Source organism: Dunckerocampus dactyliophorus, chromosome 3 (assembly GCF_027744805.1).
Source record: "Dunckerocampus dactyliophorus isolate RoL2022-P2 chromosome 3, RoL_Ddac_1.1, whole genome shotgun sequence".
Taxonomy (NCBI): domain Eukaryota; kingdom Metazoa; phylum Chordata; class Actinopteri; order Syngnathiformes; family Syngnathidae; genus Dunckerocampus; species Dunckerocampus dactyliophorus.
Genome location: NC_072821.1, coordinates 19,024,981 through 19,051,818, shown reverse-complemented (window position 1 = coordinate 19,051,818; position 26,838 = coordinate 19,024,981). Strand labels below are relative to the sequence as shown.

The 26,838-nt window shown below is 39.4% G+C and overlaps 1 protein-coding gene across 6 annotated transcripts in view; it reads right to left on the bottom strand.

Annotated features, from left to right (window-relative positions):
- Nucleotides 1–2,266: 2,266 nt before the first annotated feature.
- LOC129178085 (protein diaphanous homolog 3-like) overlaps nt 2,267–26,838 on the bottom strand; it is a 163,374-nt gene continuing 138,802 nt past the window's right edge. For all 6 annotated transcript variants that reach the window (XM_054769847.1, XM_054769851.1, XM_054769849.1 and 3 more), the window contains one exon: nt 2,267–3,705. In XM_054769847.1, the coding sequence (XP_054625822.1) occupies nt 3,350–3,705 (356 nt within the window). In that variant the 3' untranslated portion in view covers nt 2,267–3,349. The remainder of the gene's footprint in view (nt 3,706–26,838) is intronic.

Here is a 26,838-nt window from a genome sequence, read left to right as displayed (position 1 = left end):
TGCAAAGACTGTAAAGGCCCGATCACACCGCCCGAACTTTGCTGTAGCGTCCCTGGAGCCGTGAAAAAATTCATCACCGCTCGTAGCCGCGCACAAAATGGGGAACCGCTCTCTAGTGGATGAGCAAATTTCATATAACTGAGGTCTGCACTCAACGGCTATTCCAAATGGGCTCCTGGTCCATTTTTCCCCGTATTTATAGCCAAATTCTGCCTAGTGGACCCAAGCGTCCATGAACTTGCGTCTAGCGGCGCCAAACTTTGACTGGCCGTTGTTGGAGCAGTGATGAACTTTGCCGTGGTGGAAAATTGCCCGCTCCTCACCGCTCGCAATATTTTGTGCAGCTCAAAACTTTTGGAGCGGTAGGAGGGCTCATCAGCGGTGGCCGAGGGTATACGGTGTTGCCTTAACGGGGGCCAACGTCTGTTAAAAGGCGGTGAACGATTACGAGCGGTGATTTTTTTTCACCGCTCCAGCAAAGTTCGGGCGGTGTGACCGGGGCTTAAAGTGCAGCAAGGGAGGAGTCAGGCGTCTTCCTTTGATATTACTAATCTCATATAACATCGATGGAAGACTCACACGAAGCCTGTGGTCATGTAGCAAAATAATAAGCGATGGGATTTGTGCTGAATGAGCCCAGAGTTTGATACTTTCAACTTTACTTTGTTCTTAAATTGTATAATTACCAGCATTATTTAATTAGAATCTTATTTGTCTAAGTATAAATTTCTGTTAGTCAAACCTTAATCTTAATTGTGGATAGAAGAAGAGCATGTTATTTTGCTGAGACATAATGTTTTTTCCCCCGCTATAACTTACATTGCACAGTATTAGTCTTATTTTGCATAGACAGTGTTTGTTTGTGAAATGTATCCGGTGGCATCTCAGTCAAAGGAGGATACTGTGCTGATTCATTACACGAGATGTGACCTGACAGGTCAGAGATTCAAGATAGTTTTCCCCCCAGTTTAAATCTGATGTGTTTTCGAAGTGTTCCTCTAATTTTTTTGAGCAGTGTATGTACAGACCTGATCAAAATCTTAAGACCAGTTGAAAAATTGTTGAATTTGAATTTTGCACATTTGGATTTAATTGAGGTTTTAAGTAGAGCTACAATATGAAAAAGCAAGGAGTGAGACAAAAAATTTGGAAAAAAAAAACCTGAAATAGGTTGTTTATCAGCTGATCAAAAGTCCACAGGCTATAAAAGTCAAAATCTGCTCAAAATTTTAATTTTCTGTCATTCACACTGTCATGCCCTCCTGATGGTTAAAGCTAAGAAGCTTTCTCTTTTTGAACGTGGTCGGATTGTCGAGCTGCATAAGCAAGTGTACCAGCGTACCATTGCTGCTGAGGTTCGGTGCAGTAAGACAGTCATTCTAAATTTTTTGAAAGATCCTGAGCATTATGGAATATCATACTGGCATGACAAGGAGATCCCACCTGAGATGTTTTCTACCCGGCACAGTGGAGGGGTCCATCATGATCTGGGGTGCTTTTTCATTCAGTGGAACACTGGAGCTTCAGGTGGTGCAGGGTCGTCAAACGGCGTCTGCTTACGTGCAGATGTTGCAGCGGGCATCCCTCATGACTGAGGGCCCTCATCTGTGTGGTAACAGCTGGGTTTTTCAACAGGACAACGCTGCAGTTCACAATGCTCGCTTGACCAAGGACTTCTTCAGGGAGAATAACATCACTCTTTTGGACCATCCTGCATGTTCCCCTCATTTAAATCCCTTAGAGAACATTTGGGGATGGATGGCAAGGGAAGTTTATAAAAATGGCCATCAGGTCCAGACAGTTGACGCCCTTCGTGAAGCCATCTTCACCACTTGGAGCAATGTTCCCACTAGCCTCCTGGAAACACTCGCATCAAGCATGCCTAAACCAATTTTTGAAGTGATTAACAAGAACGGTGGAGCTACTCATTACTGAGTCCTACTGAGAACATTTTTTGTTCTGGTTTGGAGAGTTTTGTTATTTTACGAGCGATGGTCTTAAACTTTTGATCAGCTGATAAACTATTTTAGTTTAATTGTTGTTTTCAATAAATGACTTTTTCAAAGTGCTTTTTGTCTCACTCCCCCTTCTTGTTTTTGCATATTGTAGCTCTACTTAAAACCTCATTAAGATCCAAATGTGCAAAATGCAAATTCTAGCAATTTTTCAACTGGTCTTAAGATTTTGCTCAGGAGTGTATTGTATTGCATGATTGTAGAGTGTTGCATAAAAAAAAGAAATGCAGACAACAATTAAAACATCTGTTATACAGCCAACTATTTTATTGCATATATAAAATAAAAGCAGCAATACAAGATCAGATGTGACGATGCAAAGCGTCAGTAGGAATATTGCACCCCAAAATAAGACTTAATAACTCAACTGTCTTTTGTTTGGATTCTTGATGATATTTTCACACAAACTGTACTGTTTTTGTATAAATACTACAGTTTAGTTCCACCAACATGTAGACGTCAAATGAACATTTAATAACGTCCCTTTAAAGTACTATCATTTAACAATAACCAGTAAAGTACAAAATACCTTATTTTGATAGAAAATACAATATGCAATATAATATAAGGAAAATATGATGCAAAGCTTGGAAAACAAAAAAGAGACAAAACCTCCAAAATGAATTCTTTAGCAATGTTAAAAGTAAACAAATGGTGTTTGATCTAATTAACACTACTAAATACAGCCTTTTCTCCTGAGAATTTAGTAGGACTTTATAGCGAAGCAGATGCTGTCATTAGAAGAAGACACAAACAACACATTTTAAGAATATATTATGACTATACTAATTAACACTGTGCTGGGGCCTTCCCCCCCCCCCATATGAACGGAGGAAGTGTAGTGACGTGTGGGTGGCTGTCGATCGATACAAGTGAAAAGCAGTGGAGTGCTTCATATTTTGTCTGATTTCCTACTAAATCCTTGTGAAAGCATGCTGACAAATACATGATGTCAAAAAGTATATGATAAATACCTTACAATACAATAAAAGCGGGACTCAGACATTTGTTTTAGAAAGTGCTTAGTAATTTTAGAGCGGTATTATACAAGATTCCATTGATTAATACGACAGCTACATTTTTTTATTTAATCCGTTTAATGACACCAATTCTTTGAGGTGAAGCGTTATTAGTTAATTGTGCCCGACTTGCCCCATTTTTCTTAAACTGGTACACTTTCAAACACAATATGCAAATGTGGTACAGCTTTAATACAAGTCTAATTCTATGTATTTATCAACGTTTGCTTCCTTAGATGATTGTAACCCATATTTTATGCTTACCTCCAAATGATTAAACAAATCTGTCAATCGCCATATACTTGATATCATTATTTACAAAGCCCTGAGTTTTGCCAACAGAGCCTCTACATCAGACTCCCCAGTGGTGCCACTGACCACAGCATCAGTGGAGCATGGCTGAGAGGCCGGAGGCTCCCCTTCAACCCTTTTGTCAATCTCTGTTGGTTTAGGGACGTCTTTCTCCAGTATCCTCTCTGTTTCTGGCCTGTTACTACGGCCTGGAGTATTCCTGTACCTGTGTGCTGACTCTGAACACACTGCAGCTTTGCCTCCAACTGGTGAAGCCGCATGGCCGTCAGACTCCTTGGTGGGCGGTGCCTTCACCCCCGTTGAACATGCATTTACATTCTGCCGAGAGCGAGACCTTTGTATAGGTGCCTTCTTGTTGTCTGTGAGGGGGGGAAAAAAGACACAAAGAAGTGAGCATGACTGTGCGACCAGGCGATGTGGAAATTTGTATGCGACAAGCTTGTTAGATGAATGGAAGCAAAGGGAGTTAATAAAATTACAAGCACAGAAAACATGAAATGAAAATTGTCAGTCTGTGGGAACCACACATGATGGAGCGACATGAATCATAGCAAAGAGAGGGGAGAGGCACTTAAGTAATGGGAAACAAAGTGAACACACACATCGATTTACCTTACACACTGTTCCTTGGGTTGAAAACACACAAACAAAACGTGGAAGCACACAATGCGTTTATAATACACACACTTGTGATAGATTTGCTGCAGCAGGCTCGTGGCTTACAGCCAACCCGTATGATGAAATGGATATGGCTGATCAACCATAACAGAAATTCAATAACATTGTATGTTGTCTTTTCTTAACCTTCAAGTCTCTTTCATTTTCCTCTTACATGGCCTCTCCTCACCAAAGCACAAGGCCCAGCTTGCCCCAACTTCACTGATTTCACTATCACCATCCATTCTCTTCATCAGGTTTTCTTCTGGAGTGGACTGCATCATCCTTCTTATTTACCACGCTCCTCCCGCTCTCTGCTACTGTCCTCTCCTCACTGCCCCCTCCCTTCTGCTTTCTGACTTACAACAGGCAGTCAGTGAAAGAAAGTGCTGGCCCAGATCAGACCTGCGTTCTGAATTATAATCCCTCTGAGTAGATCTTAGACTTCATCATCAGTATGTGCGTGCTGGCAGGAGAGGCTGAATCCATATTCATATGACCTTGATAGCGAGACAGTAAAGGTATAGTAGGAGCGCAGACACCACTGCACCACTTAGTTTCCTGAGCCTGAGATGTCTGGCAAACAGGAGTCAAACACATCGGAGCAGAACAGAACGAGCCGCTCTGTCAGCCAATCGGTAATGAGTTTGGAGCATGGCCAGTCAGTCATGACAGTGTGTTTTATGGGCACGTTGACGAATGACAAGGAACGTCCCTGAACACAAACTCTGACAAATAAATAAGGATAAAGAGAGACAAGTAGAGAGGGAGAGACAAGACAAGATAAAGCAAGCTGCAAAATTAAGCAAAGTAAGCCACGCGGTTGACTTTGGTTTTCAACCTAAAAACAGCAAGACACTGAAAATTTTAAAAAGGATCAAATTAATATACTGTGCCTCTGAAAAGTCAAGACTCATTCTCTGTCTGTTTGATCTACTCGCATAACTGCTGCCCTGCTTGCTGTGAGCAACACCTCATCAACACATACAGTATTTCTCACCTAACATACTTAGAGACAGAATTAATGTAAAAATTGGCTTTAGTGGTATCAAATTCATTTTTTTTTTTTGTGGCTGCGGACAGGAAGTGATGTCGTAGGTTCAGGATTGAGTTTCAGCTTGCCGTGGGTAATGGCAGCAACAGTAGCCTGTTTATTAAGGATTTTTTATTAGGGATTTTTGTGCCGGTTGTGAGATAATTCAAACTTGCAATAAAAGCCTGTTGCCCGATGATCAAGTTTGATGTGTGTGTCTCACCGTACATTACAGTAACATACTGACACCTACAGACCATTGCAGAATACAATGTACAATACTACATATCTTCAACGTCTTTGAATGCATCTTTTGAATGCCTTATATTTGTATTTTTAGTTAATTTAGCATTTTTAATGGTTGAAATTCTTCAAGGTTCAAAATACTGACTATCTATAACCTTGATGTACTGTGTCTGTATTAACACCTTCTTTTCATTTTCTTCTCAACTGTGAGCCTTAAAGTGGTGACAATCAAAGTGCTCTCAGGTTAACTTCCATCTCAAGCTACCTTTTGCTGACCTTGTTTAGAAGTCATTTGAAGACCAAGCTTCTCAGTGTATATATCTTTATGGATGCTGTAAAGTAAGCCTGAAAGATGTGAAGCATGAGTCATCTCCAGGCTGCTAAATCAATCCATGAGCTGACGCTACAAGTCAAGTGGAAGTTGTCGTCAGATAATTGCTTGGACCAAGATTTGAGGGTGTTTAACTGGGCACTTATTGAGGCATGCCTCTTATCAATAAAACAGTTTAATCATTTAGGGCTTCCCCTACATCTTAGTTCTACATTTGCCAAGGCACAGAAGAAGAGCAGGATATTTGGTAAGCCTCCTGATGATGCGCAATGAGGTACACGGGCTAGACTAGACCCCCTAATGACTTTCTTGAGATTTTTGGAGAATTGTATGCCTCCAACTTTGTGGGAACCGTTGCGGGAAGCAAGGCCCTTTTCAGTTTCAGCTTGACTGCACAAAGCAAGGTCTTTGTTGGCAAGCTTGAAAGAGTTTGGTGTGGAAGAACTTGGGAGTTATGACTTTCACCCAATGAAACACATTTGTGATGAACTACAACTCAGATCAGGCTATCTTGTCCAACACCAGTGACCTCTGACCTCTTATTATGTTCTGGATGAATAGACAAAGATTCCTGTAGACACAGTCCAACATCTTGTAGAAAGTCTTCCCAGAAGAGTGATTATACTTTACTTACTTGAATACATAAGGAGACAAAAAAATCTGACATGTGCCAAAAGAAGTCATTTTCACAAAAATGGTTGCAGCGGTGACCTCCATTTTGGGGTCAGTGATATCCATCTACATTCAGCATTATATGTCTGCATGTCCTGTAAATACCAGCTTTGAGCTTTAGTCATTTCCTTTGGCTTTGAGAGGTTCAGGTCAAATGCTGTAGTATCTGATAGTATCATCAGTTTTGTAAACTTTCAGTTGAATGTACCATCAAATAGGTGCTTGGTCTGTCTGTTGGCTTTTTATTTTTCTTGCATTTGGCTGACCGAGGGGTGTGCAATTGACAATTTAATTACTTTTCATACATTTTTATTTAACATAGCACAGAAAGGGTCTGACCATCACAAGAGCAGGTCAAATACTGATTGTTATGCATATTTATCCAAACACATACTATATATTAATTATCACATGGACTAGGCTATTTCATTATAATGCCTGTAAAAGCACAGGAGCATTACTTTTACGTTTTAAGTATGTATGTATTAGTTACTGTACATGTGTTTAATCCTACCTCTTCTCCATTACTATTGAAAAAAATCTTGGCTAATCTTAATATTCAAGATTTTAAAAACTGTATTTGATAACTTCTTAATTTGATAATTAATTCAACTGGCTTGTATTAGAATACAATATAGAAATGATTTTCATCAGAAACACTCTTCTTATCTTTTAACTGTAAAGCCTTGATGGTTCTTGCTTTGTTCATTTTTTTATGTGCTCCTCTCATTGCAATTACATGTATGGCTGCAACAGTATTCCAAGGGAAGTTTAAAAATTTCTGTGTTTCCTTTTTGTGATACACTTTTGAATCAAATCTCTTAAGACTGTCAGTCTTGTACTTGTACATGTATTTACTAAAAATGTGTGTAAAAAGTGTGTAGTTCAGCTGTATTGGATGTAAGGGTGTAATCATTCTTGGCCAAGGGTGTCCAAAGTTTAGCCTGGGGGCCATTTGCGACCTGTGGCTGATTTAAAAAAAAAAAAAAAATCAATTACATTTTAATATATCTATATAGACGAGGGCCTTCAGTCACGAGGGATGCCCCCTGCAACATCTCCACATAGCCAGTTGCCGTTTGACGCCCCTGCACAACCTGAAGCTCCATCTCCAATTTCAGTATACTTCCCCTCTTTTGGCACGATTAAAACAGGTGGTCCAGGGCACGGCATATATATATATATATATATATATATATATATATATATATATATATATATATATATATATATATATATATATATATATATATATATATACTGTATATGTATAGTAATATTAATATAAAAATGTTTAACATTATGACAAAAAAATGTAATGGCATAATGCTGTACAATGGCAAAAAAAATATTTTCACAATAACTTCCACAATAATTTTTGCAATAGTAGTAACAGAACAAGTAATGAAGTTGCAATTTTTGGAGAATTAAGATGGGGAAAAGTTGTGATTTAAAGAATAACCGTGTTATGCAAAAAATGGAAAAATGAGTGGTAGAAAAAAAGTAATAATGCACTTTTCCCCTAACAAAGCTGAGATGCAGGCAGTTTTTTCTTTAATACACTCCTGAACAAAATTTTAAGACCATTTGAAAAATTGCAAGGATTGCACTGTTGGATCCTAACGGGGTTCTAAGTAGAACTTAAAAATGCAAAAAGAAGAAATGGGAGCAAGACGGAAAAAAAACCCACCAACAAACTTCATCAGCTGATCAGGCGACGATAGCTCAAAAAGGAAAAACAAAACAAAACAAAAAAACTAAAATAGAAAAAGCATTTAAAAAAAATACGAGGGCCTTCAGTCACGACGGATGCCCCCTGCAACATCTCCACATAGCCAGTTGCCGTTTGACGCCCCTGCACAACCTGAAGCTCCATCTCCAATTTCAGTATACTTCCCCTCTTTTGGCACGATTAAAACAGGTGGTCCAGGGCACGGCATGATTGCATGCACATGCAAGCATATAGCATAGCTGGGTTGTAGGATGACTCTAATGTGATCACTTCTTGCAAGTTCTTAATCAGCTCTTATACTGACGCAGTATGTAGAATAGTAAATAATTACAGAAAAACGCTCCAAAAGGCTTAACAATAAGGTTTACATGCCTCATACGATACAGATGTAGAAATGTAAAAGGCACAGACATAAATATTTTTTCTTCTATCTGCAAATAGCTTCAGGGTGAAATTCACATTTTTCCCCTCATCAGATCATTTGGTCCATTTGCATTTGCCACTTCAAACACGATGCAGATGAGCCTTTCCTCTCATCACTCTCTCTCTCCTCATCTTTCCACTCTTATGAAGTTCGCAGTATTTGATCACTTAAAGAAGAGAGTTGTCAGACAAAAATATGCAGCTCTTCTAGTGAAATGACACAACTAGTTGAAGTTAGCGGGATCAAATGTACATTTACAGACACGGCATAGTACATACAAAGTACACACACCAAAGACCATGGCTGCTGTGTAGGTGGTCTTATAGTTCTAGAATTTCCGACTGTCTGTGAGGTTGCGAATGTGTACAGGCTGACTCCTGACTGGTGACTGGATGAGCAAGCAAGGAAAGCGAGGAAAGAATGGTGGAGTCGGGGAGTGGGTGTGGGTGAGAGAAGACGGCTGCATGTTGAGAAGACAGTTAAGTTTGCAGATATTATTTTGGCTTGGCTGCAGCAAACGGTAACCTTTTTGTGTCAATAAAGAGACTATTGATTGGCCACCTCTTTGTCATCTGCTTAACATCTAGGCAGACGCTACAGTATTCTAAATCTACAGAAAACATCACAATTGGGGAGATTTTTTAACTTCAGTCGGGATGTCGGCAGACAAGGGCAATTTCCACGAGTCATCCGCATAATTCAGGAGAATTGGCAGCTCTGTTGTGGATTGATGTAAAGGTAGGCATTCACATACAGAATAGCTAGGTTCAAACTGATAATTTCAAAAAGACATAAAAATTACTGTCTATTGAGTGTAGTGTGTGAAATACAGAATTATAAATTATATTTGCTAATCAGAGTCATTAAACGTATGTATGCTTTACTGGTTTCATACCCTTGTGTGCCAGAACTTCAGAGCAAATGACACAGAGGGTATTCAATGTTGTCCTTGGTCGCACATGCCAATAACTTACTGATGCAGACATACTCTACATGTGTCTCACATATAAAGCTGAGCAGAAATGGAAGAGGATGGTCTTCCTCCAAAAAACAAAATGGGTACTCTAGAGAATATGAAAGGGTTGTGCTGTATGTCCGTCAAGTCGTGTGCCCCTCAGTGAAGTCAAACCACTCTGAGCTGCAGTGAAGCATGACATTGCATTTGTACGCTTTGGTGCATTAAACAATGCCTCTAAAGTGAACCTGATTTCCCGCCACAAGTACGGCTGCCCTAGCCTGTTTTAATTTTTTTTCATAACGCATTTTCAAGAAAACAACATGGTCCACCCCTTCTAATATACTGCTAAAAAAAATTAGAGGAACACTTCGAAAACACATCAGATCTAAACTGGGGGAAAAATGATCTTGAATATCTTTCCGAATAATTGGGTGATGTATTAGTAACAAAATGATACCACATAATTTGATAGAAATGAAAATGATCACCCTATAGAGGGGGGAAATCAAAGACACCCCAAAAATGAAAGTGAAAAAATGATGCAGCAGACTGGTCCATTTTGTTAAAATGTCATTGTAGCATCTCAAAATGATTCTCAATAGTTTGTGTGGCCCCCACGTGCTTGTACGCATGCCTGACAACGTCGGGGCATGCTCCTAATGAGACTACGGATGGTGTCTGGGGGATCTCCTCCCAGATCTGGACCAGGGCATCAATGAGCTCCTGGACAGTCTGAGGAGCAACCTAGCGGCGCCGGATGGACCTAAACATAATGTCCCAGAGGTGTTCTATTGGGTTTAGGTCAGGTGAACGTGGGGGCCAGTCAATGGTATCAATTCCTTCATCCTCCAGGAACTACCTGCATACACTAGCCACATGAGGTCGGGCATTGTCGTGGACCAGGAGGAACCCAGGTCCCACTGCACCAGCGTAGGTTCTGACAATGGGTCCAAGGATTTCATCCCGGTACCTAATAGCAGTCAGGGTGCCATTATCTAACCTGTAGAGGTCTGTGCGTCCTTCCAGGGATATGCCTCCCCAGACCATCACTGACCCACCACCAAACCGGTCATGCTGAATGATGTTGCAGGCAGCATAACGTTCTCCACGGCATCTCCAGACCCTTTCACGTCTGTCGCATGTGCTCAGGTTGAACTTGCTCTCATCAGTGAAGAGCACAGGGCACCAGTGGTGTAGTTGCCAATTTTGGTGGTCTATGGCAAATGCCAATTGAGCTCTGCGGTGCTGGGCAGTGAGCACAGGGCCCACTACAGGACGTCGGGCCCTCAGGCCACCCTCATGGAGCCTGTTTCTGATTGTTTGGTCAGAAACACTGACACCAGTGGCCTGCTGGAGGTGATTTTGTAGGGCTCTGGCAGTGCTCATCCTGTTCCTCCTTGCACAAAGGAGCAGATACCAATCCTGCTGAGGGTTGAAGGACCTTCTATGGCCCTGTCCATCTCTCCTGGAGTAACTACCTGTCTCCTGAAATCTCCTCCATGCGTCCAGGTACCGCAGTGATGCCCTGGTCCAGATCTGGGAGGACATCCCACAGGACACCATCCGTAGTCTCATTAGGAGCATGCCCTGACCTTGTCAGGCATGTGTACAAGCACGTGGGGGCCACACAAACTATTGAGAATTATTTTGAGTTGCTACAATGACATTTTAGCCAAATGGACCTGTGTGCTGCATCATTTTTTCACTTTCATTTTTGATTTCCCCCCTCTATAGGGTGATCATTTTCATTTCTATCAAATTATGTGGCATCATTTTGTTACTAATACATCACCCACTTGTTATCAGGAAAGATATTCAAGATCATTTTCCCCCCAGTTTAGATCTGATGTGTTTTCGAAGTGTTCCTCTAATTTTTTTGAGCAGTGTATATATTTGTTGTCAAAAATGTTGCATTTTCAGTGGAACATGGCTACTGAGTGTGATGTGGATGGCTGTGCGTTGTGTATTACTGCCAGTGTTTGTGCCTGGATGTTGACTTATTGACATTGATTGGTTCACACATTTTCCTTTTTTGGGAGCTCATGTTGCTACCCTACACAATGTAACGTAAATATTAGGGCTGTCAAATGATTAAAAATGTAATCAGATTAATCACGGTTTTCAAATGAATTAATCATGATTAATGACCATGTCGCACTGTGTTACCTTATATTACCTTATCATTTTCTTCTGTATTTTAAACTAGCAAAGAGTACATATAATTTTTTAAAGATGTAGAAGTGTGAATTGTACTATGTGATGTATTCCAATGTAACTTGTATGCATGTTCAAAATAAAATAAAACCATTACCATTACCATTATTATGTCCGAAATATGCCCATTTTTACTGTATTTTATTGAAAGAAAGATAAATGACAGGGCAGGATTATATATATTTGTATGTATTAATAGCGCCAAATTAACTTGTGTGTTAATTAGGCAAAAAAATGTACGTAATTAATGAAATACATGTATATTAGTTACCGCTGTTAACGCGCTATTTTTGATGCCCAGTAAATATGTAACATTAATGTGTCCTAATAGTGTAATGGCTCCACTAATCAACATACAATTGCTATTGCAGTAAATGAATACATATGCAAAACAAATGTCAGAACCAGAATTAAAAAAACCAAAAAACATCAAATGCTTGACAATCATAGAGGTAACATCACAAGGAAATACTGACTCGCTGACCTTTGTGAAGGACATCTTCATTAAATAGTAGAAAAAAAAAAAAAACGTAGCTGGTAATTGCAACAATTTCCCAATGCCAAAATGTATTGTGTGTTTTCAAATATAGTAAGCAATAAAATGTTCAGTAGGTTTTCACTTGTATAGGGCGTTTCAAGTTACTCAAAGCAGTCGGACACTGTCCCGTCATTCAACTCCTGATGATGCAGCATCAGGAGCAACTGGGGCCTCGGTATCATGACAGTATAGTCACAGGTGGACTGAGGATCAAACCTTCAGGTTGGGAAATGACCACTCTACCACCTGAGCCGTAATGTTACAAATTATTTCATACAGACACACATCTGTCAGACACACCCGACAGATGGTGGTAGCAGCCATGGCTTTTACTCCTGCTTTAGTCTAATCATGTCTACACGCAGGGTAATAGACTGAGAATGTTTTCTCACAATGGGACAGAATCACTTCTAAGAGGTTCGATCTCGGCTTCCATCTCTTCCACAGACAGTTTCTTTTCACCCTTTGTAATAAACTTTGGCTGTTGCAATGATAAAATATTGTCAGTGTATTTTCTAGTCTTTTGTTTCAATTAAACATGTATTGGTTTCAGGCTATGTTACCTGCAGCTGTTTGTGTGGTTACGCAGGTATTTCACACAAACTGGGCTTTTCTTCAAAGCATATTTTCTATCAGTGTAGTACGTTTACATGTATTTGGTTGAAACCAGCTTTTTAAAATGCATGTATACACCTAAATTAGACTGTGTTCGACTAAACCAATTTCCTCTTGCTTGTGTACACTTTGATGGATCGACCATCGGTGCAGGCTTTCTACACATGCGCCAGTCTCCGTGGAGGATATGGCACCGCTGTTAACATTAAATTCACAAGAGAAGAAGCCGAAGGCAGAGGGAGGGGCACGTTTTACACCAACAAGGAGACACATTAACGATACAGAGCCTGCAATAAATCAATATTTTAAAAGTATACAGATAAAAGAACAACCTAACTGTATAAAAAAGTGACGGAATGTTTTCGAAGAACACTGTTTTAATACATGACATGACTCCTGAATGCATCCCGGTCAGTAGAAAACAGCCGTATTTTAACACCAAAACTGCATGTTGGTATTCACAATTGAATTCAAATAGACTGATAGACTGAAATTCTATCTAATGTCTGTATTTAGTTCGTCAGTGGTAATAATAATCAGAATGGTAGATAGAATGGTAGATAATGTAAAAACCATGTGAGAAAAACATTCACAACCAACATTCTTAATTTTACTTTATGTACTCAAGTAAGACAGCAATTCCAGTATAAAATAATTTAGACAAGAGATTTTTTTCCCCATTGAAAATGAATAGAGAACTCACATTTCTCAACTGATTCAGACCGCAGCCAAGACAGAATACTCAAATCATTTGGTAATTTATTTTTGTGCAAGCAGTTTTGGTTCCCTCAAATGCCACTCCTAAGCTGTATGTAGTGATAAGTCGATCGAGAATGTATCAACTCTAAGAGCCGGCTCTTTGAAATGAACGACCCTGCCTGTGTTGCTGGGAGCCGATTAGTTTTTGCTCTTCTTTTTTATTGATAAAGGCAAAAACTCCACCATTTGGTGGTTAGGATTAGGGCAAAGTCAAAATGAACTCAATCAGGACATTTAGCGTTCTTGGTACACTGTGGTATCATACTGTGTTAGCATGGTAGCAGTTAACATTGCTAGTATGCTAACATTAGCATAGTAAACTTTTTTGCTATTATAAGTATTAAAATACAAAGAAACATAGCGCTACCACGCTAGCTGTTGCATGCTAATGTTAGCATATTGATGTTAGCATAGCATCCTTTTTCGCTGTTTTTATAAGTACAGACTTACAGAAACTCTTAGTGCTATCATGCTAAGTGGTAGCATGTTAGCATTGCTCGCACCATAGTAGCATCTTCAGCCATTTTCATTGTTTTAACATTGTCAGACTGTTCAAATCCATGTGTTTCCAAGGAAACGACCACAGGAGCTCAAAGACACCTTATTCAGTCACCTCTATGAGCGCAAAGAAAACAGGAACGTGTGCAACAACCACCGCGGCACCTTTCTACTACCTTTCTGACACCACCAATCACCCTGCAACCTTTCACCACTACCAGAGATTCAATGATTTAGCCTCTAACAAATAACGTTTGGCTTTGAGGTGCCTCCATGACCATTGTTACAGGCGAATGGACTACTAACAAGGGTGATTCTAACCAAATGACTATCGTTGGCTGGCAGAAGTCTCACTCTACTCCATCTTAACGACTGTCGTTTTGCATCCCAAAAGAGTGAAACGATTCTTGGTTGTGGGCATGCTTCTACCTTAGAGCAGGGGTTCTCAAACAGGTTCAACCTAGGACCCACATTTTCCAATGGTCATTATGTTGCGATTCCGCTTTTATTTGAATCGGTGAAAATATATTTGTTGAATTATTTTTCTTCGATTAGGTCATCTGTTTAAAACATTAATACACATAATTACATCTTCAAAGTGCATTTGGAAGAATATATAAAGGCATTTTAGTAAGGAAATGACGAGGAACATAAATGCATACAAATAATGTATAAATTAAAATTAAATGTCAAAATGGCAGTAAATAAGACTAAGAAAGAAGATATTGCACTTATAACTGTGCAATGATTATAAACCAAACATGAAGATGATTCAAATATTGCTGAATTTTACCTTTAAAAAAAAACAAACAAGTCAGACATCAGTAGTATAATGCATATTTTAATGTAATGTATGACTAGCTGCCTGCGACCCCACCCAGAATGAATCCGCGACCCACTTTTAATCCACGACCCACCAGTTGAGAATCACTGCCTTAGAGGATAAATAGGGTCCGATGCCATCCCCTCAGACTAGAGCTTTCCTATCTAGTCGTTGAGCGTGAACTGATGAAGCCTTCACGGATGATGTGTGAAATGTCTTCTAAGACAATCAGTACAGCTGTACAGTACAGCTCAATTCAGTGCCCTGAGAACACAATGACCTGGGGTCTCATTTGTAAAAATGTGCGTGGAATTGTGACTAAAAGTTTCTATTTGCCAGAAACCCAAAATGTGTGTACTGACTAAAGTATCCACAGTTATAAAAAGTAGCGTATGCACACATTCACGCAATTTGTGGTTTATAGATTCCACCTTGAGCAGAAGTGTGCGTACGCCTCAAGTTACGCCCTTTTCATGCCTCCACCATAGAAGGTCAATGGAAAGTGACTCATGAATGTGGCGTCCATATTTAAAGAGCCTTGTTTGCATTGTTACTAGGCCTGTCACAATAACAAATTTTGCTGAACGATAATTGTCCCACAAATTATTGCCGATAAACGATATTATTGTCAACATTAAATTGAGACAATTTTTTTCATTAATGAAATAATAATATATGCCATAAGAATGCGAGTACACTGTATCAAAAGCAACTTTAATTTCTCAAGAGTATTTAACATTGTAATTGTAATGTCAAGAGCTTTTGAATAAAATAAATTAAACAAACAACATAATAAATTAAACAAACAAAAAAAACACCAAAAACCCCAATGAAAATAAAATAGACCCTCAGTCTTTTTGTGTCAATGCAGACTTCAGCTCATTTGCATATACACTTACCGGATTCACTTATAGCAACACTGTGTGTAATACGCTTTTTACGTTTAATAGGTGTAACGTTTTGTCGGAGTTTATACTTCGGGAATCAGCTGAAACATAAGATCTAATTGTCTTTGTCACAAACCTTTTCATGTCACAAAATAATGATGCGCAAACGGGAGAGAGAGGAGTAAAACATGCGTGCATGCACGTGTCAATATATTGAGGCCGGCAAAATTATCGTCTTCGTTTTTATTTATCGTGTGATTAAACGATTTATTGATTATTGTGACAGGCCTAATTGTTACGCTGGCCCTGTCATTCGTAACCACGGCTGGTGGGAAGGCGACGAGGACGAAGAAGCGGACTTTCACGGAAATGGAGGTGGAAATATTGGAAAACTATCATATTAGGAGGATACAGCAGTGGCATAACGTACAAAACAAACATTGAGTGACTGCACGTCCACTGTCATGGTTGTAAATGGAGCTGGGCGAACCAAGGCAAAAACAAACAAAAAAAAAGGTGTGTGGTCTGATATCAAGGCACACATTTCCATTTTTAGTGAACATGTGTCTACATTGTTTTCCTAATTGATGCCACGTTTTAGATTAATATAAGCTTAGCAAAATTAGTTTCATTCAAAGGTGGATGTAAAGAGTCAAAACAGGGATGTAGTTATGTCAAAAATTAATTGCTATAATTCCAGACAGGTATTTTCAAAATGTTTAACATTATGATGACATTAACACCATCAAAATATTACGTATATCATAGGTATTTTCTTAGGAACTAATGTTGTGTATTAGTTCAAAGCACAACAAAATAAAACCCCATCATTTGTGAAAAAGGAAACTAATCAGAGTAACTTTATGCCCATGGCCCTGACACTATCCACACAAATAAACGCTGTGGTAAGACAAATAAATGTTGCAATTGATGACATAATTGACATATTCAACAGAGAACTCTTATTTTTTGAGAAATTGTTCAAAGAAAAGGGAGAAACGGAGCACTGAGTACATATTAGCTCTGTGTCTTGTAAACTTAAACCCTACAGATTTATTTAATTGACAACTTGATGAAATAAAAAATAAAATAAAATGATGAAATGTTCAAGCGCTGTGTTTTTCATGTATCCTCTAGTCCGGATACTACACTCATGCGTAATGATGTTTATGATACTCTGGGTCTGATACCACAGCTATCAGTCTATTTGCAGTCACTATATGTTGACGAGCACATACTGTACAATATGGGATACTAGATTTGACTGATTAATGATATCCATCAGTGTCATGTAAAATAGCAATGCTATCCACAAATGATTTTAAGTCAATAACGGTGTGAAGTTTTCATGCAATGACGGATAAACATTTATTGGCTTCCATTGCGTGTTTATTCCTCACATATGACTTCACTTCACCATGTCTTCAAAAAGTGCGTATGCCAGCTGCAAAGGTGGTATACCGTGCGCACATTCTCACATCAGGTTGTTTTTATCGATGGCATACAAACGACATACACAACTTTTCGGCCCTGTTTTGTGCATACGCAATCTTTGTAGGTGAGACCCCAGGATGAATTAGAATATTCACAGGCATACTTCTTGTATGAATCAAAGATAATGTTTTGTGGAGATTGTAATGGACTTTGGGGGATTTGTCAGCACAGCAAATTGCCTTTTCTGTGTCAATTTAATGTGTCAGAAGCAGGCAGCAGTGCATGGCTGTTTGAGCTAACCATTGCTCTGCATTACAATATTTCTCATATTTCTCAATTTTTTTTTTCAATTTACTTCAGAAAAATCAAGAACGATATCTTCTACTTGGTGGTTTGTTCGGAGACAAGGTTGAAGGAAGGCTCTGAGGTTGTGAGAGAATTACCAGAGCGTTACAGTACTACCAATAAAAGAAAACAAACTGTGAGTCCCTGAAAGCAAGAAGGAAAGAGGAAACAAATGAGACGGAAGAAGGAAGAAGTGCAAAGTTGTTTGACAGAGAGAGAGTGCAAACTCTGTGTTGATGGAGACAGGCTGGTTACCAGATGGGTTTTGTCAGAAAGATAGGGGAACAGAGAATGAAATGCTGAAGAGATAAGGCCCGATGTGGCTGTCTGTAATGCGATATGGCAGATGCGATTTTATTTTTAGGACACAAGGCCCCAGAACGATAGGTTTTATAGGGCTTTGAGTGGGTTGATCTTTTTAAATATTCAACTTCAATGAAATATAGAGCATGACTCGAGGCCTTTTGGAATTCATAAGTCTGTTTGGCAGGACTGTCCTTGCATGTTGAGATCTGTCAAACACAACCACTCATCTGGCAGTAAAAACAATGGCAAAAAGAAACACTTGAGAGTGAACACATCAAGACAAAGGCTCAAAGACGTCTATATGAGGCTCACGTTTTTCACCGCTTTTCGATTGAAAAGGAGGGTATTGTGCATTTAAATTTTTAAATTTGAGGTACGGATGCTTCAACACGCCTATAATCATTTGTCTAAATTCAGTATGTTGTATGACACAGTACCTGAGAAAATAAGCACTGTACATCATATAGGCTAAATAAGAAAACAAATGTACCCACATCTTACTACACCTTGCTAAAAATACATTTTTGCATCAATGTAGTTAGTTAATGCAGCTGAATGAAACGTTTTTCATATTTATGTCCGAACATATTATGAGTGCGCCTCACTGTGCAAGGAGAACGGAGCAGAGAGGAGACAGAACATGAAGTTGTTCATTGCTCTGTGTGCATTATATGAACAAATACGTTTTCTGATTATTTTGTGAATTAAGAGTTTCATCTTCAAGATTTTATTAATATTGTTCCCATCCCCACACGGCGCAGCGTTGAAAACCTGTCACTGAGTGGGGATTCCCCTGAAAATGAGACTTTATCGTTGGTCTTACTTCGGATACTGCTTTATCATGACTGTTAAACTTTCCCCTTGGTATTAATTTAAAATGCAGACTTCAACCATAGCCATTGTGAGTGTACAAAAAAAATGGAGCTCAAAATAAACCAATTCATTCGGGAGGATGCCAACATCAGACTGGAACTAGAACTAGTATGCAATGTCAGAAGACACTGCGTGTGAATGTGCGAGAATAAACAGATGAAGGCGGGAAAAACAGAAATGAGCAGGAAAGGCGCAAGTGTTGTAGCAGAAGAGGCGAACGTGCTGAAACATAAAAAAGTGTTAAGATCAGTCTCTACTTATAAAAACGGCTAAAATGCTACAATGCTAATGTTAGCATGCTAACCTTAACATACAACACCCAGCATGGTAGCGCTAAGTGTCTGCATGTTTTAATACTTATGAAAATGTCAAAAAAGTTACTATGCTAAAATTAGCATGCTAACACCTGACATGATAGCACTCAGTGTTTATATAGGTTTCTACTCTAAAATGCTAAAATGCAACTATGTTAATATTAGCAATACTAACGTTAACATGATACACCTAGCAAGATAGCGCTAAGTGTCTGCCAATGTTGATGTTGGTCTTTCGCAGGTGAAGATGACCTTGACTTTTTCATGCTAAATAAGGAGTGGCGTGTGTGCAAAGATGGCTGATTAGGCCAATCCTTGCATGGAAGAGTCTGTTGCAGTGGGGGCAAGGGATGTGAGGGGGTAACTTACGTTGAGAGTTCAAACTGCCTGTTCTATACTGCCATCTCTGCTCTTTGCTACTGATGCGTCTCTGCTCAGCGTCGTACACACCACTATTCACAGTGGCTCGCCAGACAGAGAGCAGGTAGCGTGGAGAATATTATACTGCTTGAGGGACGCCTTCAGAGTGTCTTTGAAGCCCAGTTTTGAGCAGTTGGGCCAGGCTGGTGCAAGATTTCGGTCTTCTTGATAGAGACCGGCTTGGGAGTTGTTGCAGGCTTGGGAGAAGAAGTCCATGCTTTCCTGCATGTCAGACTGTGTGGTGGTGTTTAACGTGCAGTCGTTAGCGAAGACGAACTCTCGGGCCATGTCATAATGCACCTTTGTCTTTGCTAACAGTTTCTGCGGGTTCAGTAGTTTGCGGTTGGTACAATATCGTAAGCCGACGCTGATGTCCTTGTCATGACGTCGGTCAGCATAGCAGACAACAGATACAGGGCTAACATTTTCAACTTTCAACTTCTATGGCACTGATTGAAATCACGGAGGAAATTACTAATGCTATAGACCACAGAAAGTGTGCAGTTGCAGTATTTATGGATCTTACAAAAGCCTTCGATACAATTAATCACAATATTTTAACAACAAAATTAGAAAGTACAGAATCAGAGGATTAGTTTTGAATTGGGTTAAAAGTTACCTAGCAAACAGGAAGCAATTTGTAAAGCTAGGAGAATACACATCTGTGAGTTTGAATATCACGTGTGGAGTACCCCAGTTTGTATATCAACGACATTTGTAAAGTGACAAAGGACTTAAAGTTGGTATTATTTGCGGATGATACCACTGCCTTTTGTTCTGGAGAAAGCACGCAAGAGCTAATTAAAAAAGTCAAGGATGAAATGGTCATTTTAAAGACGTGGTTTGATAAAAACAGATTATCCTTGAACTTAAGGCAAACTAAAATAATGCTATTTGGAAATAGCAGAAAGGATACGTACGATCAAATACAAATAGATGGAGTGGATATTGAAAGAGTGAAAGAAAATACATTTCTGGGGATTATAATAGATGAAAAAATGAGTTGGAAATCTCACATCAAAAATATACAACAAAAGGTAGTGAGAAATACTTAGCTTGGTTTGGTTGAGTTTTATTTGAACATGCATGAAGGTTACAAGGAATACATCTCATGAATCATTTCACAGTTCCACATGTCCAAAAGGAGTTGGAAGAAGCAAAGTTGATTTAATCCTACCCCCCATCCATTCCACATCTTGTACAGTACATATTATTCACTTCCTGTATTCCATATAATATTTTTTATGTAATAATCAGTGTAATGATAAATAATAATAATGTACAGAGATGAGCACATTCAAAAAACAATACAAGCAGTCGATGTTTGGTAAATATAAGGCAGAAGAGTCTTGATTATTATACTTATTGTTCTGTCATGCTTGTTTTAATTTTTTATTATTATTGTATTATTACACTGATTATTATATGGAATAACATTACATGGAATGCAGGAAGTGAATAATATGTACTGCACAAGATGTGGAACGGAGGGGGTGGGAGGATTAAATAAACTTTGCTTCTTCCTACTCCTTTTGGACATGTGGAACTGTGAAATGATGATTCATGAGATGTATTCCATTGTAACCTGCATGCATGTTCAAATAAAATTAAACCAAACAAAACATTATGCTGAACAAGGTTGGAGCCAGCACGGAGCCCTGCTTTATTACATTTGTTACGGGGAACAGCTGACCATTGGAAAATGTGGGTCCCAGGTTGAGTCCGTTTGAGAACCCCTGCTCTAAGGGAGAAGCATGCCCAATCATTGAATCTCTGGTAGTGATGAAAGGATGCTGGGTGATTGCTGGTGTCAGAGACTTCCCCCTCAGTTCACAGATGGTTTGTCAACCTTGACGTAGATGGCACCCCTCAGTCCACTTTATAACCATCGGTCTTGTCTTATCTTATATAATACAGAACAGAAAGCCCTCACATTTGTCGCCTACTGACTGATTTAAAATGTGACTATTTTTTAAACGTGACAAACACATGCAGAAGCCTTTGGGCACAACCATTTACCAGTCAAAATTTGATCAAATCAAGACATATCAGAATTAAAGTGAAGACACAAGAGATGCTGCAGTAACTAAGGGCATGTTACATAAATAAATTCAAAACAAGCAACATAACTGCAGATGCAGATGCAGATGTAAAGAAAATGCACAACAACTGACACCTGAAATGTTGTTTTGTAGTTGCTCTAACACTGAGATATACACAACCGGTCAAAAGTTTTAGAACACTCCAATATCTCTGGAACCCCCGCCTCCTACATTTTTAAATATTAAAATGGTCTGTCTCTCTTCCATTGTTAATTCCCTTTTTTCTTGCCATTTTTGTAGCAACAAATTACATTCTCCAGTACAATGCTGTTCAATTGATGTTTGCGAGGGTATAGTACCTCAGTGTGTTCCAAACACTGTTTTTATGCGGACAGAGGAGGTAGTACATACTCCAGAACTTGGAACACCTGTCGGAATTTGTTGCACCAACTGCCAAGGCTTGATCAACCTCCATTTCTGCAGAACAGCTTTAAATTGTTGACCCATTTTGTGCTCCCAGAAACATGCTTTTGTGGATAATTCTGAAATATACATTATTTTTCTTTTTTGAGTAACTTTACCTTTTTTTCAACCTCTGGCACTTTACCACTTACCTTTGTACCATTTGAAGCTATTCATTCTCGACTCGAACAACTTGAATTTCAATAAATAACTGGAAAAATTGGGGTGTTCTAAAACTTTTGATCGGCAGTGTAATTTGACGCATGGGAACAACTATCTTTCCACTCTAACTCTATTATGCACCATAAGGGAAAACATTTGCTACTGTGTCTTTTGATAGACCAGTTATGCCCAGTTTGGTGTAGATCCAGAGTTCAGCAAAGTTGTCTCAGAAACACATAAGAGTTCACTGCCATATCACTGTAAGAGTCATGGCTGTGTCCCAATGAAACACTCAAGAGGACCACTGACATCTGCAAAAAGTGAGGAGATTAGAAAGCTGGAAAATAAGTCAAGTGCCAGGGTGGCATGGCTGAGTTTTGTTCCTGTCCTGGGGCTTCTCCTTACTCTCGCTCTTGTACAGGCCCAGCAATTAAAAATACATGCATCACTGGCCTGTGCAATCCTCTGAAGAACATATAATACAATATAAACACAAGAGACACACGGACATGGACATATCCACTCAGTACAATGTGTGTGAGCCTAAATGCTTATGCATTTACAACTGACAGCCAGCCAGATTTGTTCCATTCAACGACTGTTTAATCAATACGGTACACAAATAATGTGTAAAAAAAAAAAGGAGGTTGCACACATTATGGCTCTCGGGAACACATTAACCCAATCACCGCAAAGGGTATGGAGGTGTGTAAAGAGCGCTGCAGTTCCTCATGCACAAGATTTCAAGACAGCAAAACAAATATAACAAGACCAAGGACATTGATGATATTAGAGAATATATATGTTAATCAATCATACCAGTCTTACTCACAGTGTTTTTAAAGCAAGAGCTGAAAAAACCCCCATCACACAGCAATGTAAAAGGTAGATAACAACAGACAAGACACTACCAACGAATAATGCAGAATATGAGCTCTAAACATGTAACTATATAACAACTATTTACAAGAACAGTACAGCAAAGCACGCTGGGAAATAGGAAGCGCTGTTGTCAAAACCATATACCATATACCATATATAAACAGTCAAACTTGTCTATAGCGGCCACTAGAGGGAGTCTGCAAAAGTGGCCGCTATAGACAGGTTGGCGTCCAGTTTGAATATTGACCAGTAGAGGAAAAAAAAATTTAAAAGGGGGGGGGGGAATATAATAATGTTGACCAGTAGAGGGCACTGCGGACTGCGGATAAAAGTTGTACAGCACTACTAGGCTTGTTATTATCATGGTTCATGGTTTTAATAGTTCATGGTTTAATACAGCTTTGGTTCATCAGGAAGTGACGGGAAGTGACGGTGGGCATCCCAAGGAGGAGAGCTAGGCTCAGTGCTAGCTGTGAGTTTCGAGAGATTTGGGAAGTGTGTTTATGTTGGCGTAGATGTAAAGTCCTGCAGTGTTCTCCGCTGTTAATAAAGCGATTAAAGTGCATCGGCGACGTGAGTCTCTCCTTCCCCACAACAAGCGGCATTACAGTATTGACCAGTGCACATTGTCTTACACCAGGAAATAAACGGTGTCACTTGCTACAGGCATTGCCTGGACAGCTATGTAGTGCGACTTGTTTAACCTTTGCCTTGTGGGCAAGCAGGAAGGAGAGACGATGCTGAGAGATGTGTGTGTGTTCTGAGCTGCTGTCTGGTGGCCGCATTCAATAAATAAAGTTGGCAGAAGCAACAGGAGAAGTTTCCTTCTTTGCTTCGGAGCTGAATAACACTGACAAGTTAACAGACTAGTAGCGAACGGAAAAGAAGACATCTTTTTTTGTGTCGAATACAGAAGATGAGGACTTTGATGGATTTGTGGATGAGGATTGATCAAAAATAACGTCAGTACATTCTAAAATACTTCAATTAAGTACAACCGAACTCAGTTTTGCTTCCGCTGCCACATGCATGCTAGCGTATGTTTTTTTTTTTTTTTAGTGTAGCATCGCTGGGAGCACGTCCTGTTCCCAGCCTACTTTGCGGGAATGTTTTGGTGCAAATGCTCTTAAAGTTACATGTTTGACCAGGAAATAACAAGCTCAAAAGAAGATGGCTTTTTATGTGGAACAACTGACAGTTTGTGTGGATCTTGTGAATGATTGTGACTGAGCTAGGACTCAGTAATTAAAGTCTACACACGACGGCTTCATTGATTGAAAAACAAAACTTTTTCGTGCATGAAGCTTCTACTTGAGTCGGTAATTTGGCCGCTATATGCGGTCAGATATTGACCAAGGAAGACAAAATGGGTGGCCGCTGGCCGCGTTGGACAGGTCACTGCTATACACAGGGTCTATAACATGTAAATTTGCTGCGAGTCTATTATGCCACAAGTCGTGTTGCAGTGGCTGCTATAGGCAGGTGGCCGTTCTATAAAGGTGGCCGCTAAGACAGGTTTGACTGCATATTATATATATATATGTATATATATATATATATATGTATATATATATATATATATATATATATATATATATATATATATATATATATATATATATATGTATATATATATATATATATGTATATATATATATATATATATACACACACACACACTGTATATATATACACTCCTGAACTTGTAATGATTAAAAAAAAAACAACAAAAAAACTGAAATAGGTTGTTTATCCCTGATCAAAAGTTTAAGACCACATGCTATAAAAGCCAAAATATGCTCAAAATTGTCATTTTCTGTCATTCTCACTGTCATGCCCTCCTGACGGGTAAAGCTAAGAAGCTTTCTCTTTTTGAACGTGGTCGGATTGTTGAGCTGCATAAGCAAGGCCTCTCGCAGCGTACCATTGCTGCTGAGGTTGGGCGCAGTAAGACAGTCATTCTACATTTTTTGAAAGATCCTGAACATTATGGAACAAAAAAGTCAAATGGTAGAACCCCACCCCCCCAAAAAATCACACCTGCGCTGAGCCGGAGGATGCGATTGGCTGTCCATCAAGACTCAGGGCGGTCTTTGACCCAAATTAAGGTCCTTACTGGTGCCGACTGCAGCGCAATAACCATCAGACGACATCTGCGGGAAAAGGGTTTAATAAACAAAAAACAAATTCAAAGACCTCGCCTCTTTCAACGCCAAAAAACTGCATGTTTCGACTTTGCCAGGAGTATCAAACATGGGACAGTGAAAGGTGGAAAACAGTTTTATTCTCTGATGAGAAAAAATGCAACCTCGATGGTCCAGATGGCTTCCAACGTTACTGGCATGACAAGGAGATCCCACCTGAGATGTTTTCTACCCGGCACAGTGGAGGGGGGTCCATTATGATTTGGGGTGCTTTTTCCATTCAGTGGAACACTGGAGGTTCAGGTGGTGCCGGGTCATCAAACGGCAGCTGCTGATGTTGCAGATGTTGCAGCAGGCATCCCTCAAGACTGAGGGCCCTCGTCTGTGTGGTAACAGCTGGGTTTTTCAACAGGACAACGCTGCAGTTCACAATGCTCGCTTGACCAAGGACTTCTTCAGGGAGAATAACATCACTCTTTTGGACCATCCTGCATGTTCCCCTGATTTAAATCCCATAGAGAACATTTGGGGATGGATGGCAAGGGAAGTTTATAAAAATGGCCATCAGTTCCAGACAGTTGATGCCCTTGGTGAAGCCATCTTCACCACTTGGAGCAATGTTCCCACTAGCCTCCTGGAGACACTCGCATCAAGCATGCCTAAACAAATTTTTGGATGTGATTAACAAGAACGGTGGAGCTACTCATGACTGAGTCCTACTGAGAACATTTTGTTCTGGTTTGGAGGGTTTTTTGTTATTTTTTGAGCGATGGTCTTAAACTTTTGATCAGCGATAAACAGCCTATTTCAGTTTAATAGTTGTTTTCAATAAATTACTTTTTCAAAGTGCTTTTTGTCTGACTCCCCCTTCTTGCTTTTGCATATTGTAGCTGTACTTAAAACCTCATTAGGATCCAAATGTGCAAAATGCAAAGTCTAGCAATTTTTTAGCTGGTCTTCAGATTTTGACCAGGTCTGTATATACAAACATAGTGTTCTATGCATTGGACTGATAAATAGTGTCATAAGTAGTGCTTTCCCCCTAGTGAGAGAGACATCAATTGCTGGTGTGTACACTTCTGTTTGTGATGTCTGTTTGGTATGTATGATTAAATGAGAGAGTCAAATGGCAAAGGGAAATGGATGAAAGGGGGAGACAACATGCCTGAGATGCATACACAGTCTGCCAGCTTGGCTCTGAAGGACAGTGACCTTGTTTGCATGATTAGAAGAACCACTGGGGCATGATTGGCCTTGTTACATTTCTTTCCCCTGTTCCTCTTTCTTCCTGTCATGTTATATTTATCAATATTGCTTTGCTTTTCCCCTTTTATTTTTTCTAATTTGTGTTTTTTTGGACACAGTTCAGTTTATAATCAATTTACACATGGCAATTGCTCAATGGTATTTTCATTCCCATCCAGATCCCCGATAGAATAAACATTTTTGTATTGTGCCAGCAAGATTCTTCAAATATGTTAAGCAATCATTTGTGTAACCATTTAAGCATCCAGTGGATTAAATGAAATGATGGACTATACCAACATGTTTATGTCTTACAACCCCTTATAAATACAAACAATTATCAGACTGACAGAACTGTAAGAGGGGATAGACAATCTTATGGCAACTCGGCCTCTCACATTTTTTTAAAGATACAATAGAACAGGGCAAAAATAAAGGATTTGAGGGGAAAATACACTCTAATCTCTGCAGATTCC